Source organism: Nicotiana tabacum, chromosome 4, assembly GCF_000715075.1.
Source record: "Nicotiana tabacum cultivar K326 chromosome 4, ASM71507v2, whole genome shotgun sequence".
NCBI classification, from domain to species: Eukaryota; Viridiplantae; Streptophyta; class Magnoliopsida; order Solanales; family Solanaceae; genus Nicotiana; species Nicotiana tabacum.
In genome coordinates this window covers 95,763,180-95,783,480 of record NC_134083.1, presented here as the reverse complement: position 1 = coordinate 95,783,480, position 20,301 = coordinate 95,763,180, and the positions used below count along the sequence as shown (strand labels likewise).

The following is a 20,301-nucleotide window of genomic DNA, read 5'->3' as shown; positions in this document are numbered from 1 at the left end:
ATATTATCCTAATACTTGAACCACAAAAAAGTTAAATTAGACAGAAACATACTTGAACCACAATTCCTTTATTTCCATGTAAGGTCATGTTCATAACACATGGGCTAAGGCCTAAATTTGCAACCAAATTGATGCAATTATTTTTGGCCAGTTCGTTTTTAATAGAAGATTTTATTTGATTATTTTAGTTATACAATCATTTCACAAGAGACCAATAAAAATAAAACATGAAACTTGTAATAAAATGCATGAGCTCTTCGTAGATTTATTTTCTACTACTCAAATTATAAGTGGATATACGAGATCATTTTCTCGTTTGTTAGCCTTAATCAAATTACATACATTGAAATAAGGCTCAGGCTCCTAAAGAACAGATCATCAACAACAAATACAACGAGAATTGAGAGAGAAAATGAATTTAAACAAACTAAGTAATCTGCTAATACAAGAAGTTGCTCCTTTTATTTGATTGGCAGTAAAGTGACAAGCACCACAAACTAGATGTTGTACCTTAGGAATAAATTGCAATACGCTAATCATTTTATATAAGTCTACCACATTACAGCTAAAACGAGATATATAATAGCACCATTTTTGTTTTTCCTTTTTGATACTACATTTTAAATTTTTAATGTAGCAAAGTCTACCACGTTACCGCTATAATAGGCCCAATTGTCCCCGTAATCGTCATAACAATTTCAGTCTTTTTTATATGGATAAAAATCTAATATATCTGCTATTATATGTGACGACGAATGAAGAGAGTGTAGATTCTAGAACGATAGCTTGTGTTTGTGCTACAATGAGCAGAGTTTTAACTATCGCCGCCGCCGCCGCGGTGGTTCCGTTCACCCACTACCCCAACTCTGTCCTTCCACGTCACGTACGCCTCTCGAATCTGCCTTCCTCTCTCACTGTAACAACCCACACTCTTACGTTTCGTGGACGATTCTTCTCGCCGTACAGTTCCCGAGCCGTTCCCGGTCCTGCCGACGCCGGTTTAACAGGTGGTTTTGATGCTATCATTGGAGATGGTGGCTCAATGCTACAGGATGCGGGAGCCACGGCTTTGGTCATCGCTGGTGCTTACGCCCTTGTTTCCACTTTCGATTTCTTATCCGAGCGCAAGCTCATTCAACAGGTTCCCTCTCTCTCTCTCTCTCTCTCTCACACACACACACACATGCACACCCTCTTATATGTGTGTGCGTATATGTATGCGTAGCCGTGTAGGTTATATGTAGCTGTAAATATCAATGTACAGAGACTCGTAATCAACAAAAATTGACAATCTTATCAAATCTCAGTGGAGGCAAAAAGTATTAGGTGATTTCTCCCCATCACCTAAGCCTTTGTTCACAAAGACGGGCGCGAGCCAGGATTTTCACCTCGGGAGTCCAAATATAAAAAAGTAAATACGCTAAGAAAGTCAGAGATTCCGGTGAAGGGGAAAATTTGACACCCCTTGGACAAAGGTGGCTTTGCCAATGCCCTCGAATGCTTGCCATTGCTCATAGTTACCCAATACCTGTGTTGGTGGGAGATTGGGAGGTAATAGGGTATCCGGTGGAGTAGTCGCCAGACACCACCGTCATAAAAAGGTTTGACAATCTTATTGTTTCATGAAAAATTGACAACCTTTTTCATGAAAACCTTATGCAATTTTTTCTTACCTGGAATCAGGATCCCTTAATAGCTCATTTAAACTTGTGGTGATTGAAACTATTTATAGAGAGGAAATCAGTTAATGCTGAGATTTCTAGAAATTGACTCTTCAAAATTTGGCTTATTTCAGATGTAGTAACTTGGTATCCATAAATAAACTGCCCATGTTCTTTTAAAGTGAAAGAGCATTACTGGTCTTTCTACGACACTCCACTTTCTTATTTTTAGCCATTCCTATTATTATTATTATTATTATTATTATTATTATTATTATTATTATTATTTATTTATTTTAGATATTAAACGAAAGCTCACAGAATTACAACATGCTCTGAATACTTAAAAACCTTCTTTCTGGGAAGGGGGAGGAAGAAAGAAAAAAAGGTAGAAGGATTGTGATCTTGTGAGACGTCAAACATTACAGGTTCTTATAACATATTATAATGGCCGTGTGATCTCTTGATTTTTAGCAGCTTTTGTTTCTTGGGATATTTATTTTCCTCTTCATTCATTGAAACAGAATTTAAGCAGAAAGCTGGTCCACATATTGTCTGGTCTGCTTTTTATGGCTTCCTGGCCAATTTTCAGGTATTATTTTGTCTTACGTAGGCAAAACCATATTTGAATGTTCTCACTGATGATTTAGATCTTAGATTAGTGCATCAAGATGGGCACGCTACTTTGCTTCTGTAGTTCCACTTACAAACTGTTTGAGACTTGTGATTCATGGCCTTTCTTTGGCTACTGATGAGGGACTTCTAAAATCTGTTACTCGGGAAGGAAAGCCAGAGTAAGTTCCAGAATCCCTTTCTACCTCTTTCAACGTATACATGGTATTGTTCATCTCTTATATTTCCGCCTTTTCCTTGCAGAGAATTGCTTAGAGGGCCTCTATATTATGTTCTAGTGTTAATTTTGAGTGCACTTCTCTTTTGGCGTGAGTCACCAGTTGGAGTAATTTCATTAGCAATGATGTGTGGTGGTGATGGTAACAGCTGAAGCTCATATTACTTAGTCTATGATTAGTTCCTTTTGTACTTTTTTCTGACTTTGTTCTATGTAGGAATTGCTGATATTGTTGGAAGAAGGTTTGGGTCCATAAAAATCCCTTATAATAAACAGAAAAGTTTGGCTGGTAGCCTCTCCATGTTTGTTCTCGGTTTCCTGGTGTCCATTGGGTAGGTTTTTGTCCCTTTTCTGTTTATGTTTAGAGATTTTGTTGTAAACTTTATGCTGATGCTAGACTTTTTCATATGGTTAAAGGATGCTCTATTACTTCTCGGCCTTGGGATATCTTCACTTGGACTGGGTTTCAACTGTAGAAAGAGTAGCTGTGGTGTCATTCATAGCAACTATGGTGGAGTCTCTCCCTATTACTCCAACGGTAGACGATAACATTTCTGTTCCTTTGGTAAGCATGGTTGTAGCATCGTTAGCTTTTGATTTATTAGCTTAGAATGCCCTCATCTTCCCAGCATTATGCTGTCCTGATAAAATTGCATTGTAAAGTGATGATTCCTGCTTTATCTTCTTGTGGTGCCTTTATCTGTATCCTCAAGTGGTTCCTTGATGCCCAAACATGTCAACTGGTAAAGATCTCACTGCATCATTTTTTATATTCATAAGTCAACAACTCATTGTGTCTCAATGTCACCCCCTCCCCCTTCTATCTGTTTTCCTCGTCAATACTGGTCACTTAATGGATCAATCAAGAACCACATTATCATCTATGGATGAATGCCATAGGAAGTCTTCTTTTGTAGCTAATGGTTCGTATTTCATTAAAGCAATTTATTGTTTAGCATACTATCCACCATCATCTTTTATGTTGGAATTAGATCTACAAAGACATTTATGTTGTATCTATTGAACTATAACTTGTGTAATGTTGAGCTCTGTTTCTATATACCCTTTTCTTCTGAAAATTTGTCTTTAAAGTTAAAGCGGTTCCACAGTACAAAGTTACACAGGTGTCACATTCACTGTTATGTCATTGCATTCACATGCATACTCCGCACTGGTCCATTGAAAGAGTGTTGTAAACAGAGATTTGACTGAAGAGTTTGAAGAAAACTAGCCGAGAGAATTGCCAAGAGAAGTAGTCTAAGTTCGAATTCATTAGATAAACCTTCTTCAAAGAGTGTTTACAACTTATAATAGCTAGAAAAGTGGAGAGAGAAGCAGGTGTGGGACATGCTCTGCTGATCTCACCCTGTAACCACTTGACAGGGACCAAATGGGAAGGACTTTAACAAGTGGGACTAAAGTGCGACAATTGAAAGTGCTGCTTAAAATTAAGCTCGACCAAATTGTAACTTTTAATATCTAAAACCCAACTAACTTGAGAATAACTTATTGTTCACGTCTCACTCCTCAAGCCTCATGTGCCACTACTCTTCAAAGCTTAAAATTCCTTCTGCACATTTCAAATTCCACTTGTTACATTCCATGCTCTCCAAAATTTCTTGTCCCCAAAGAAATAGTGATGAAAATCGACTGCACGTTAGTTAATAATCCTCCTAGGTTACCTGCTTTGGAGCTGCATCCATCTACTGAACAAGAACTTGAGTAGCAGCTTTGTTTCCACGCTTAATCATTTGTCTAGCTAGGATGGTGTAAGCATCTGCACAATAGGGACTGAAAATATCAACTACTGGATGGACGACCTTGGAATGAACCTCGTAGCAAGGGTTGGACTGAGACTTGGAATGTGGGGTGCACAATAACATGGTCAAGTAAAGAAAGTCTGTAGGTAACATGTCCAATTTTCTGAGGCTAGTTTGGTAGGGGGCATGATACTCGGAGGCGGATCCGAGATTTTAGGTTTAGTTTTTTTTGCGTATTAAGTTCTGAAATAATTATTTATATATAGTAAGTCGATTTCTTAATACAAGTATAAGGTTTGGGCAAAGCTATTGGGTTCTACCGAACCGATAACTTCAACAGTGATTCGCCCCTGATAGTACTTAGCCTGCTAGTTTTGTGTAGTGGTGGACAATCTTTTTAACTCTGAGGTTGTGTTGTTAAACTACTTGTATGCAAATGCAAGCTCTTCCAGGACACTCGAATATGCGAAACCTGCATGGGCAATCGATACTGCAAAATTTTGTTGGTGTTTCAATTAGCCGGAATATGCACACTCACTATGGTTTCAGAAGCAGTTATAATCCAAAACTTTTCAGAACCTTACAGTAGCATAGCCAATAGAAATTCAGAATTTAGCAGCCGGAAGATCGTTGGCATGTATAGCTAGGAGAAATTCTGAAGGCAGGTTCCGGTAGTTTTCTCTCTTTTTTCCCCTGTTGGTATAATATTGCCTATTTGATTTATCAGCTTTTTAACTCCCCCATTGTAAATTTTGCGTTGGGGATTTTATACCATTTCAAAATATTGTTTTTTTGTTGCTTTTGGGATGACTCCGAATATGAAAAGATTTTTCAGTCAAATGCACAATATTTTAGATACACAAGTTGGTAGTTTTTTTGCTATCCTTTTCTCACCTATCCAAGACATACTTTTACCAAAAAAAAAAATTACTTGAATGCTTATTATGTGCTTCTTTATGCAAAAGTTTTTGAAGCCTTATACTTTTTCTTTACTTCAATGTCTTGAAATTTTCCATGTAGACTTAATCTGCTATGTTGTCTTGAGGGATGTACCTCCAATCTTTTGTATGGCATTTGAGACTACAATTTACTCTCCAATAGTTAATAATCTTGGGAGGCAACGAGTTACTAGTTAACTGAAGTAATTACTCTAAAGTTTATGAACAAACTTGCAAATGGTTTGGGTAATTCTAGAATTCATAGCATATGTAACAGCAAGCTATACTGGGACACAGGATAAGAAAATTAGTATAAGGATTTAGGAAGAGTTGATTTGGGAGATGTACGCTTTATGTGTGCATACATATGGGACCTCAATGTTGCTCCAAAAGCCACACCCATAAATCATAATCCCTTTCGACAGCACATTGATATGATTCCTTTTGCGGACTTGCAGTAATCTAAGAGGGATGGATAACGATACTCTGCAATTAAGTTTTCTTTTTCCTACTTTTCTGTTTGTTTCTTTTCTCCTTGGCTTATCCAAAATGTTTCGCTTACTTTTCATTCACTCGTCTGCAAGTAAGTTTCAATGCACAATACTCACGCTATGCAAGTCTTTTTTTCCTTCCTTTTTCGTTCTGGAGAAACTTTCTACCAGTTTTTGTGATATCGATATTGAATTTTAACTTATTTCGTTCCAAAGAAACTCTTCTTCAGCTCTATCACATAGTTTAAATTAAATAAAAGATTACTCGCTGGTGATCATTGGTCAAATCATTGTGTGGTTAAAGTGAGCAACGGTCTATCTTTGGTGTATCAATGGAAGAACAGCCGCAGGTATGAGATTTTGGACCTTAGCCTATTAGCCTTGAACGATACAATTATCAAATTTCATTATTAAAGCTAAATGAAACAATATGGGAGCAGTTTGTATTATTGGTATATCAGATGTAATGCTCCATTTAATCTTTTAATACGGATCCTCATCTCTTCAACTTTGCGAGGAGTACAATAAGACATCGTCCCTTTCTTTCAGAGAAACTTTCTCCAAACAGAAAACAGCTCCTTTTTGCACGCCGTGGTCCGCAACCTAGGAGGCTAGGACTAGCTATGGGTTTACCCTCGGTCTTCAAAGCATACACTACTTATTCGACAAATAACCTTTCCTACCCCCAAAGGATGTGGATTAGAAATAGCCAGATTTACAATTGATAATTGAAAAATAGTTACAGTTTCAAAAGTAATTGAGATTTGGCTATTTTTTTTATGTAAAGATAAAATCTGAACAAAAACACCATTAAAAATTCGGAAAAGTTTATATTCAGGATTTTCATAATCCAGCATATTATGTTGGAATTTTTCGTGTTTCAGCAAAATAGTGGCTATTTTTCAATGACTTTACAAACGTTGGTTATTTTTCAATTACCAGTGCGAAAACTAGGTAGACCATCACAAAATATGGATTGAACTAGAGGTGTCTAAGGGGTCGGGTCGACTCGGTAAAAGATCGAACCGGTCCAGCCGGTAAATAGGGTGGAGATGAGCTATTCATCTCTTAACCGAGGAATGTACCGTTTAAATTTTGGTTACCGGATCACCGAAACCGGTAAACCTGGTAAGAAATTACAGTTCCTTATCGGGTTTCCCGTCCGAAACGGCATGATTCAATGGTAATTTTTTTTTTTGAATTTTACATTGTTGGCAGTGGTCAAAATTTGATTTGACAGTTGCCCAACGGCTATTTTTCTCAAAGTCGATTATTTTGGCCTCCAAAATTAAAAGAGCTCTCACCCTTAAAAATTACAAACTTACCTATTTGAAAACTATAAATAGTCCCCTCTTCATTTTTTTCCACCACTCAATTCTAGTTATTCGCTATATTTCTCTTCAATTGCTATCAACTATTAGCTCTCAATTGCTAGTTTAATTTTATTTATGGTAGTAACTACCAAGTACCAATTACCAAATGTAAGTGTGCTATTGTGCGAGTTTATTTTCAAAATTTATTTTCAAGTATTCAAATTAGTTTGGCATTTTGGTACACTCACTCCATCTCTTTTAATTCTCCTTTATTTTATTTTGTTATTTTGATTTATATAATTTAGTTATGTTTAGAGCAGCTAAACGAGCTTTTACTAGTAGGATAGTAAGGATAGAAAAATAAGAGGTTCTACTTGTAGTACTAATAATGCAAATAGTTATACACATATTTTTGAAATGTTACCTGATATAAATTTAGACTAGGAAGAAGATTATGGTATAGATGATGATTTAGATAATATTGATAATGTTGATAATACTTAGACACGGCCTCAGTGGCGGAGCCAGAATTTTCGATAAGGGGTGTCAATTTCTATTAGTTAATACAGCATACAACAACAACAACAACAACAACCCAGTATAATCCCACTAGTGGGGTCTGGGGAGGATAGTGTGTACGCAGACCTTACCCCTACCCTGGGGTAGAGAGGCTGTTTCCAAATGACCCTCAGCATCCTTCCCTCCAAGAACTCCCCACCTTGCTCTTGGGGTGACTCGAACTCACAACCTCTTGGTTGGAAGTGGAGGGTGCTTACAATCAGAGCAACCCACCTTGTCACTTAAAAATAAACATATCAGGAAATTAAGGAGAATCAATACATAATATATTTACATATAATTTTTTTTACCTAGTTACACATTATATTTTTCCCGTAAAGGGGTGTTATTTGACACTCCTTTGTATAAGGTGGCTCCGCCACTACACGGCCTGTTATACCTAAGAGGAACCGTAGAAAGAGAAGTAAGTGTTAGAATTTTTTTTAAGTCAATCGTAGATACTAATAGGGCGAATGTGATATTTGTGGAGATGATTTTAAGCATGTCTTAGTTAAGAAGGGATGAGTTCACTTAATAGATAAATTCCGTTCAACCCGAAAACTGGCAGGTTTCATTGTAAATATGAGATCGGGAAGAACGTAGAGCTTCTCTCTTTCGGTACACATTAGCTTCCACGAGCTTATCGTGCGCCCACCATGGGTAGGACTGTAGGAGACTAGGAGGGCGAAACCACCAGCGAAGACGGATCCTACGACACAGAAGACATACAGAACTAAGGCTACTGCTCATACTGTTGGACGATTGATTGATGAGATTAGTGAAGGGGAAATTGAAATCGGGTGAGTAGATGAAATTATCCATTCTACAAAAAAGGAACGTAGCCAATCATGGGCTGACGAGGTCGAACAACAAGAGAAATCCTCATGTCGAGCTTCTGTATGGGATAACTACGATATAACTAAAATATCTTTAAGCTAGGGTATGTGAATCCAGAAGTTAGTGGGAATCATCAAATTAGGAAAATCGAGACTAAAATGGAATACCAGAAAACAACATTAGTTTGTTATATATTGGGGGCTCATCCCCCATTTCGGTCCTGAATGGATTTATTCAAAGGATGAGGGATAAGATTGATATTGCGATAATGAAGAATGGAATTATGTTGGTGCATTTTGAGTATGAAGAAGGAAGGAATGAGATGCTTCAAGGGTAAGCCTTGAATCATGACATGGAGTTCTCAAGAGAGAAATTGTATTCAACCCCCATTTGGGTGAGGTTGCCTGGCCTAGACTTTAAATATTGGAGCGCTCAGAGGCTTAGCAAAATTGGGAGTTTGGTAGACAACCCACTCATGGTGGATAAAAATACTGAAAGAAAAATTTTACTCTTGGTGAAAGTGAAGATAGGCGCAACACACCTATAAGTGATTTATTTTAAGAATTAAAGGCGCAATATTATCGACCAAAAGTTCACTTATAAGTCCTGCAAACCATCTTTGTGTACCATACTTCAGAAATGCGGGCATATTGATGATGTCTGTAGAAAGAACAATGTGAAACAAAGAGAGGAGACTAATGAAGATGAAATGGTCCAACTTGCTAAAGGAAATTTCTTAGGAAATTGAAACCACTGTCAACACTATTCCAGTTGTAATGTAGTATCACAAGGTCAAGGGCCTAACAATGGAAATATGGGGGCAGGTCCTTCTAAAGTGACTTCTCAACAGATCATGAAGCAAGATGCAATCATAGGGGCAACAAGAGGGGAGGATGCATGCGGTTGGATTTAACCTGCAAAAACTGGGTGGTCAAAGAGGTAATACCAGTGACTAATACCTTACATGAATTGGGCAAGGATGGTAAGACAGGGGGTGGTGGTTAGAAAACAAATGAAGTCTGAAAAAGAGATGGTACTTTGGTACTATCCTCTAGTAATAGTTAATATCCTTAGCTGGAATATGAGGGGCCTAAATGGCCCTAGTAAATAGAAAGAGATTAAACTCCTCTGCAATAAATATGATTGTGGACCTTGTGGGACTCTTAGAAACTAAGATCAAGCAAAATATGATACATTCTATAGCACAAAACTTGTTTTGGAGGGGAGATACGTTATAAATTATGCTTACCGTTATAATGGTAGAATCAAGATAACTTTGAGATGGATCTTTATGAAGTGGAGTAGATTATGAGCTCTGCTCAAGCATGTAAGCAATTACATGCCTGATAAGTTCATTCTCCTGCAACTAGAATTTTTCACTATTATCTATATTTTGAGAGGAAAAATTTATGAGAATTTCTGACACAGTTTCGTGTGAGATGTTCTATGCCATGGTTGGTTCTAGGAGATTTCAACACTGTGTTGAGAATGGAGGATACAATGGGGGGCATCCAGTTGTATACTCTGAGGCTATTGACTTCTTTGACTGCTTGCAAGGATGTGAGTTGAATAAACTACCTAGTACATGATGCCAACATACTTGGAGTGATAAGTATAATACTAACATGATATTCTTAAAAATTGATTGGGCGTTTATAAATGGAGATTGGTTGGATAAAGTTGATCGTTGCTTAGAAATTTTCTTACCAGAAGGTGTTAGTGACCACTGCCCATTGAGAATGGCATTAACACAAAAATAGAGGTGGAGTAAAACAACATTCAGGTACTGCAATATTTTGGGGGAGCATTCTTCTTTAAAGCAGATTTTGCAAGGGGTATGGATGTTCCAGTGGAGGGATATATAATGCAGAGAGTTGTGAGAAAACTTAAAATGCTCAAACAGAAGCTTTTATCTTCTAATAACTAACTTCGAACGCGACGAATCGTACGTAGACAACTCGAAATGGAATCAAATCTCAAAGACAAGTCCGATATGACAATACGAACCTATAACCAGGCTCAAAATTCCTAATGGGATCCGACATCACCAAAGTCCACTTCAAATTCAAACTTAGCGAACTATAAAACCTTCAAAATGCCAATTTTCAACAATAAGCGACGAATCACTCATGCATCGCCCAAAACTCGATCCGAACATACATCAAGTCTAAATCATCATACGAACCTATATGGACCTTCAAATTCTAATTCCGAGATAGTTTACTCAAAGTGTTGACTTAAGTCAAAGTTGGCCACCTTAGACCACTATAATGGAATAAAGTATTCCGAATTTAACCCGAACCTATCCAAAATCAAACCAATATCGTTCAAGAAAATCGATCAAAATCGGTCGAAAATATAGGAAAACCGACCGATTTTCGACCGTTTTAATTCGTCAAAACAATAGTGGTCGCTAAGGTGTGGTGACCGAAGACGGTCACAATTTTCGACCGAAGTCGGTCGGTTAATTCAACCAAAGTTTGACAACTATATCTGACATTTTTTATTGGAAAAATAAATACACCGACCGAAATCGGTCAGTAATATGTAAATTGTTTTTTATTTATTTTTCAAAATAGCAACCGATTTCGGTCAAAATTATAATTATTTGATAATTTTGCATTTCTTTTTAAATTTTAACAGATCGACCGAAATCGGTCGGAATCATTAAAAAATAAATAAATAAAAAAGGTTATTTTCGACCGACATCGGTCGGTAATTTCAAATTTCTACAGATTGCACATTGAAATTACCGACCGAAGTCGGTCGGAAATTATGAATTTCTAGGTTTAAATATGAGAATTCCGACCGAAATCGGTCGGAAGTCGGTCGGTTTTCTGGGTAAAAACCTAGCAGAATATGGTTGTTTTTAAGCTACACCACCTGCCAATTACAACCAATAATCATCCTATAATGGCAGCATTACATTGCTGCCATTCAACCACAATTAACCAACCCTGTAGCGCCGAAATGATCTCTCTGGAAGGCCGTATGCTATCTCCTTTTTAAGACCATCGACAACATCCAACCATATTTTTTGCGCTTTTTCGTCGGAAATGGATGGTCACTTGCCTTGCTCATTCGGTGGCAAGCTCTGAGTGTACTCCTCCACATTAATCTTGTAGCGACCATTTATTTAGAAGATAGAAAATTATTAACTATATAGTATTATAAACATTAATTTCAAGTTATAGTAGTTATGAAACTTACATATGTAGTCTCCGCCCGGTCCTCGACCCATCTAGTTGGATCTGTCGGTGCCTTCTTCTTCCGGATGTGAGTCTCCATGAAGAACTCATCATGAGTCATCTTCCTCCCATATTTTTTTTCCTACAAATATAATAAAGTTCGATAAAAATTGAATTAAATATTTTAAGAAATTACCAGTAGTTTTCTCGCAATCCCCATGCTCATTGCACCCACACAGTGCAAGGAGCCACCCTTCTAAGAGGCTCGGGCCTTCTTTCCCTGTTCATTCCTCTTCTTGAATCTCTCAGTAGTCCACCGCCTTAGTCCACCGCCTCAGCAAATCCTCTCATATGTGCGGTAGAACCCATGAAGGCTTCTTGCTCTTCTTCCGAGCAGAACAGAAGGAATCAGATAGTCTCTTACGGTATTTGAACTCAAAATTTACAAGAATGGTACTGTTATGCCGGTCCTCCCAGGCACACTTAGTCTGCAAATGAAGTGTGTAACATTAGATAAAATTATTATTAATATGATGCTTAAATAGATAAGAATTGTATTAAAACCTTAAATTGATTGAAAATTGCTTCACGAGCTCCGGTGGAAATTCACTCCAAGTCGCATAAGGTGCATCATGTAACCGGCCAAGAGCTTCAGTAATTATCTTTGTAGTATGATGACTAGGTATGAACCTGCAATATAGCAATTACATTATATAAACAAGACTAGCTATTATAATTCAGCAAAAACAAAGAAGTAATAAATAAATCTTACTCATTACCCTCAGGCCTGATGATCATCCTATGATAACGATCATACCGCACTTCCTCTGGATCATCATCCTCCGAGGAATCTGAAGCGTGCTTAGAAGGGGAGGCATTTGGCTCAGCGCTACTATCCCGGAGGTGAAGTCTAGAAATGCTAAGAGACGAACTCGGTGGAGAGGGGGACGAGGTCGCTGATGAAGATGGATGCGATCTAGACCCCTACTGCGATCCAGACCACTGTTGCGATCTGGGTGGCTGAAATCTAGATGGATGCGATCCAGCTGGTGGTGAAGCAAATGGAGCAGATGACGGGCGTATCACCACATGGCCCTGTGACTGCTGACTCGATGGACCCATGTAACTATATGTAGGATCATGTCGAGGAAGCAGGGTATAGCCCTGTGGTGGATAATGGTAAGAATACTGCTGGGAGGGCGAATGGTAGGTAGTCTGATGAGTAGATGGATGTGGTGAAAAAGATGTGTGCCTAGAAGACTGTTGACGGCCATCAACAGCGGAGGGATGCAAGTATGAGTGGAAGGAAGCGAGGGTGTAGCACCATCCTCATGATCAATAGGCCTCTTATCCTTCCTAGACCTTTCTCGACCCATACCGATCATATGCATAAATTAAAGAAAATATTAGAACTGAGAATATAAATCTATATAAGCTGAGAGCGCTTGAAAAAACTAACACGCTAGTCATCTTCGAAGTATCCTTCCTCGTCCGAAAATTCTTCCTCTTCACTTTTTTCATTTTCATCAGCTAATTCTTCGTCCTCATTTTCTATGATTGTTATTTCCTCCATATCAACTTCTTCTAATATGCGTTGAGGATGCTCCAAGTCATTTTCTAACTGATCATCCACCATTTGGTTAACACTTGAGGTATCATTTTGGTAAGCAACATATAGCATATTCTCAACTTCCCGCCTACCAACAGGCTTAGTTTTGATTACAACCAACCAATCAGCCTTATCCCTTCGCAATGGATATGGAGCATATACACTTACCTAACTTTTTCTGCAATTATAAAGGATCATAGTGATCATATCTCTCTTTTTATTAACCTCAATTATGTTGTACTGTGAGTGTATATTTATACCTTTTCTAGGTGTTAGGTCAAACCACTTGCATCGGAAAAGTATGATCTTCTTATTTGGCCAACCTGAATATGATAATTCTTGAATCTCTTTGATCACACCATAATAATCATTCTCCCCAACCTGGTTGCCTTCACCACCTTTGACACGCACCCCACTGATATTGCTTTTTTTTATACTTAGAGCATTTCTCGGTGTGAAATTTGTAACTATTCACAAAATACTTAGACATAGTTGTAACCGTAGGTGCAGGTCCCTGATAAGTGGGGATTTTGACTACTTATTTGCGCCTTTTGACTTTCGTTTTAGTTCAAAAAAGTTTAAAGGTATTCTCGAAAACTGATGAAATATGCTTACTTGCAGGAGTATTGGAAAATAAGCCAAAGTGATGAAATTCAACTCAAGAATGAGTGATTTTGAAATAGGACAAAAATCAAGCAAAAGGGGCTAAAGTGAGGACAACAAAATTTTGTCTGCGGCCGTAGAACAAGAAGAAAATTCAACAGAGCTTCAGTGTAAAGTGCGGACCGCACAATAATTGTGCGGCCACAGAAGTCAAAGTTCAAAGAGTGTCAAATTCAAGCCCAACAAGAACTGTGGACCGCACTATAATTGTGCGGCCGTAGAAATCAAATATGCGGTCGCACCCAGAATTATGCGGACTGCAAAACTCAAGAGATGCGGCCGCAATCCAGAATTGTGTGGCCGCAGAATCCACTCATGTCAAGAGCTGAAGAAAAGTGCGGATCGCACACAGAATTGTGCGTCCGCAGAACCTCCTAAAGGGCAATTTTGTCCGAAAATTCCAGCTTTGTATAAATAGACTACTTTCACGAAATTAGGTCAAGTTTTTGAATATCTGAAAGTTGGTAGCCGTTTTTCTTTACTGTTTTAGGAAACTTTATCATAGCTTTCAATTTTACATTGGATTTTCATCTATTTATCATTAAATATGAGTTTAATCATCTTTTCTTCTTCATTTTCTTCATCACCCACTATGAGTAGCTAACTTTTCTAGCTAGGGTTGTGATCCAACCCTAGTGTGGGTACCTAATGGGTGTTTGATTTAGGAATTATTTATGGTTGGGTGTGTAATATTTAGCCTAGTTCTTGATATAATTGTAAAATTAATGGTTGCAAATATTGATTCAAGCCTATTTGACTTAGTCTCTACTTGAGAAAGAGAGACTTAGTCTAGGAAAATTTGGCTAACAAAAATTTGGGATGAACTCAAGAAATTGATAGTCTCAATTAAAGGGTTGAATCTAGAGATAGTAAAATCCCGACTTGAGCATCTATCAATTGTTTTGTGCATTACCCATTTGGACTTGAGAAAGCCAAATTGGGCAAAATCACTCTATTACCGAGAGGTATTGAGTGGGTAATTGCGTGTTGATTGCTATAATATACCCCGACCAACAAAACCCGCTCTAAAGACCACAACCCGTTAGGCAAATACCTAGGTAGAAGTCACAGCCCTAGATCTTTTACATACTTGAAAAACAACACCAAAAATATTTTTCTCTAGCTTTACATTTACAAATTGTAGCATAATTTAGAAGTATAATCAAAACACAGTTTGTGGAAGTGCATCTTAGACACTTTACGTGCTTAGTCCGAATATATACCTAATCTCATCTACGCTCCATGTGGATTCGATCTCGACTCCTAGTTGGGTATTATTATTGCAATCAACCACTTCACAACCCCAAACTGAGGTGTGATTTGGGCGAGATCAGTCCCCAAGATATATCTTCCAAATATTGATTAACACCGTTGTTTGGATTATTGACATACATGTAGTGTTAAATAAATCACAAGTGAGCAAGTATATTCACAAGTGATCTAGTATATATATTCACACGTGAGAAAGTATGTAAGATGCACTTACACACTATTTAAACCATGCCTCAAATGTAGAATATACAGCATCATGGCCAAATTGACTCAAGAAGTCACTGAGCGACACATTGAAAATTGTGTTAGTTGCATCAACCGAATTAAATAGTAGTCCATGTAAATTAATCTTACGTCAACACTTACTTAAGAAAGGGTTGAACTTCCGGACAATTTAGCAACACATGATTTGAAGCTGATTTGTACTCCATACTACTTAGGCCCCTTTTTGATCGATCTTTAGAACCTCGTCCTGGTTGATTGAATATGGACATTGGTAGATATAATGGATCATTCTCAATCACGATATTGTGCCGATTGGGCCTATTTCTAGCACATGGCATATGACTGTCGAAGTAGTAAGAACAAAAATTGGCAGTTTCCTTTGCAAGATAGGCTTCGCATATGGATCCTTCAATCCTATTTCTCTGTTTAACAAATCATTTACACTTGCCGATAGTCCTGCACATTGTCATATTAGACGATAACGTTAAAGAAAATTACAAGAATGAATCAAGATTTGATCATTACTTCTCGAATGGATACATCCACCTGCATTGAACCGGCCCTCCAAGTCGTGCCTCGTGTACAAGGAGAATTGGAAGGTGTTTCATTACATCAAAGAAACCACATGGAAAAATCCTTTCCAGCTTATTACTTATTGCAGGAATGTTCCGATTCATTTGAAATAGGTTTTCTTCCCTTAATGTGGTAGAACATAAGTCTTTGAAGAACAAACTTTTCTCTGTGATGGGTTTTTAGATATTTTCAAGGAAACCACAAAATGCAATAGGGACTAAGGTTTCCATGAAGATATGACAGTCATGACTTTTCATATGAGTCATCTTTCCTTCAACCATATCGATACATTTTCCCAGGTTCGAAGTATAGCCCTCGGGCATCTTTAGGTTTGTAACCCACTAACAAATATGTCATCTTTGTTCCAAAGTGAATGTGTATCTGGCCTTGGGCTTGAACAACTTACCATTGTTCGTAGACATCAAATGTAATTCAGGTCGCCTGCAATATTCTTGTAAGTCTAGTCTAGCCTTCGGGTTATCTTTTGTCTTACTCTTATCATCCATCACTATGTTGAATAAATTGTCAAAATAGTTCTTCTCAATATGCATAACATCAAGATTGTGTCGGAGAAGATTATCCTTCCAATATGGCAACTCCCAAAATATGCATTGTTTTGTCCAGTTATGAGTAACATCATATCCAGGAAATCTAGAAGGTGGGGCCTCGGTAACTATAGTGAAGTTCTGAACCCTCCCCCAAATTTCCTCACCGGACAAAATTGGAGGTGGCAAATCATGTTCAATTGTATTCTTTTTGAATGCATTCTTCATCCTTCTGAACTCATGATCAACTGGCAAGAACTGACGATGATAATTAAACCATGACTGCTTTCGGCAATGTCTTAAAGTGAACGCTTTACCATTTTCCATGCAGTAAGGACATGCTAACTTTCCAGCATTCATCCACCCAGAAAATATTCCATACACAAGAAAATCATTAATGATCCACATTAAGTTAGCACGCAAGTTGAATTTTTGCTTAGTTGATATATCATATGTCTCAACTCTATCATACCATAACTGTTTTAGCTCATCAATTAGAGGTTGCAAATATACATCAATCAAACTCCTTGGATTGCGGGGACTGGGAATAATACAATTTAAGAAAATATATGGACTAGACATACATATTTCAGGCGAAAGATTATACAGCGTAATAAAGACTGGCCAACATAAATATGGTGTTGCAGTAAAAGAAAATGGCGTGAAACCATCAGCACACAGACCCAACCAAACATTCCTCAGATCACTAGCATAATCCATATACGTCCTGTCAAAATGCTTCCAAGCTTCCCCCTCCGAAGGATGACACATAACACTAGGCGACCTTCTATTTTCATAGTGCCATCTCATATGAAGAGTGGAACTTATCAATGCGTACAACCTCTTTAATCTAGGAATAAGAGGTAAATAATATATCGACTTCACATCAACCTTCTTCCAGGTGGAAACCCGCTTAAAATGAGGGTTTTCACAAAATTTACAACTTTCTAAATCTGCATCACCCTTATAATACAACATGCAACCATCTTCACAACAATCGATTCTCATAGACGAGAGTCCTAACTTAGAAACCAATCTTTTAGCCTTATAAAAATCTTCAGGTGTGTTGAAAGTTGGGTCAACTAGATCACTCATAAGGCCAATGAAAGAATCCATTCCCGCTTGAGAAATATTGGTATCTGATTTGATACTTAATAAACTAACCACAATAGACAATTGAGAGTGCATACTCCATTCACTTAGTGGATGACAAAAATATTTTTCCTCTTCGTTAGGAGCTTGTTCAACACTTTCATGGGGTTCAAACTCGAAATGCATCCCAAAAGAATCCGCAAACATTTCATGATGTGTAGGATGTTGAATGTTATTCCCTACCGACCTACTACTTTCACCAACAACTATGTTATGAATTACACCATCACTACCATCAACCTCTCCATGACTAGTCCATACAAAATAATTATCCATAAACCCTTTTTTTATAAAGATGAGTCTTAACATCCTCCGATCTAAAAAAATACAAACACTTTCACTTCACACAAGGACACCTAATCATCCCTCCGATTTGAAATGGTTTAAGTGACATTGCATGCCTAATAAATTCATTAACCCCTTCTATAAATTCCTCCCTAAAAAATCGATGGTTAGGATAATTTATTTTATACATCCAACTACGATATTCCATCTACACAGAGAACAAATAAATTGCATGTTTTATTAATTTGAAAGTTCACATATATCCCTAAATAAATTCTTTTAAAATTCAATTAAAAGAAGTAATTTGAAAGTTCACATATATCCCTAAATAAGTTCTTTTAAAATTCAATTAAAAGAAGTAATTTGAAAGTTCACATATATCCCTAAATAAATTCTTTTAAAATTCAATTAAAAGAAGTAATTTGAAAGTTCACATGTATCCCTAAATAAATTCTACTTTAAAAGGATTTACAATCTAATTATCTTTGTGTCACGACCCAAAATCTGACCAGTCGTGATGGCACCTAACCCAACCCATTAGGTAAGCCAATTAACTACAATCCAATTTAATTAGGTTTATTGAGGAAAATAAATGATAAAATAACTGAACCTTTCTACTTTTCCCAAGGACTGGTAGTACAACTCATGAGCTTCTAAGATTTAGAATTTGCAAAGCTGGTATGAAATAAAATACATCATTTATTTGAAATATACATGAATAAATTAATGATTCTAAAGCTACCAAGAGCAAGAGGCAGCTATGACCGGATTGCGAAAATATCTTCAATGCCAGCTCCCTCCATACACCGCAACATCAGCATCCAAAATTTGCACACAAAGTGCAGAAGTGTATGAGTACAGCCGGCCCCATGTACTCAGTAAGTATTTTGTCTAACCTCATCGAAGTAGTGACGAGGATTTTTAGTAAAAATATACTCACTGTTATAACATGTGCAATATACTAACAATAGAAACAATTATAGAACATAGTAGATAAGAGTACAATGAAACAACTATGCAAAGCACGAAAAGATTACTAGGAGAAATCACAATAGAAAATTCATAACTTTCCTGGTGTGAGAACTTTATTCAAGATATCACATCAAATGGCACGGTAACACGTTCGTGCATTTATCTCATTAAATTCATAACTTTCCTGGTGTGAGGAATATATTCAAGATATCACATCGAATGTGTAACGACCTGACATGTCGTTTTGAGTATCACAACCCCGTTCCCCCATTTACTGCTCAATTTATGCCTCATAGTTGATTTATGACTTATCGGGTTAGTTGGTTCGGGTCCGGAAGGATTTCTGAGTGAAATGAGGCACTTAGTCTCATAATTGAAAACTTAAGTTGTTGACCGGATATTCACTTATGTGTAAACGACCTCGGAATTTAATTGTAATGATTTCAATAGCTCTGTATGGTGATTTTGGACTTAGGAGCATGTCCAAAAAATTATTTGGAGGTCCGTAGTGGAATTAGGCTTGAAATGTCGAAAGTTGAATTTTTGGGAAGTTTTGACCGGGGGTTGACTTTTTGATAATGAGGTCGGAATCCGATTATGAAAATTGGAATAGATTCATTATGTCATTTATGACTTGTGTGAAAAATTTGAGGTCAATCGGACTTGATTCGATAGGTTTCGGCATCAAATGTAGAAGTTGGATATTTCATAAGACTAAAGTTTCAAGTGAGTTCGCACAAGACCTAATATCAAATGTGTATAACTCTCATGATACGAAGTTTTATATGGTGTATTACATATCAAATGGAATATCTTTGAGTCTAGTTTCTAACGCTTTAAACCGTTCGTTATTTGGACGTTCATACAAGAAGTTATGACCAAATTACCAAAGGCTGGAAAAATACAATTCTGCGACCAATTATGCGATCGCACAACTGCTTCTGCGACCGCAAAACTGGTCGCAGAATGGACCAGAAGAGCCCAGTTTTGGGCGCTGATTTTGCGATCAATTTTGCGGCCCGCATACCCATTCTGCGGTCCATTATGCGACCGCAGACCTGCTTTCGGAGGGTTAATTTTTTTATTTTTATAACCCGACCCCATTTTGATAAATAGGCTTTGGGGCTTATTTTGGGGCAATTATCTGATAATTTTAGAGAGAAGTGAGAGTGTTCTAGAGAGAGGAAGCAGATAAAGTGTCTTGTTCATCAAATTCTTGTCTAAGGCTTGAAATCCAACAAGAAATCCCTCAAGTTCTTCATCAAAGAGGTAAGATTCTAACCCCTAATCTTCAATTTTGAGTTTGGTTAATGATGGGTGATTAAGAGTATGATTCTTGGGTGTAATGGTATTATTTATACGTATCAATAAGGTTTAATGGAAAGAGTGTTGAGTTCAAATGGGTAAAG

The 20,301-nt window shown here is 37.3% G+C and overlaps 1 protein-coding gene across 1 annotated transcript; it reads left to right on the top strand.

Moving 5' to 3' along the window:
* The first annotated feature begins 654 nt into the window (after positions 1–654).
* On the top strand, positions 655–3,298 carry LOC107822915 (putative phytol kinase 1, chloroplastic). Its single transcript, XM_016649506.2, has 6 exons — positions 655–1,141; positions 2,186–2,253; positions 2,324–2,455; positions 2,538–2,653; positions 2,729–2,843; positions 2,929–3,298. The coding sequence occupies exons 1-6, from the start codon at positions 713–715 to the stop codon at positions 3,119–3,121; spliced, it is 1,053 nt and encodes a 350-aa protein (XP_016504992.1). The 5' UTR covers positions 655–712; the 3' UTR covers positions 3,122–3,298.
* The last annotated feature ends 17,003 nt before the right edge of the window (positions 3,299–20,301 follow it).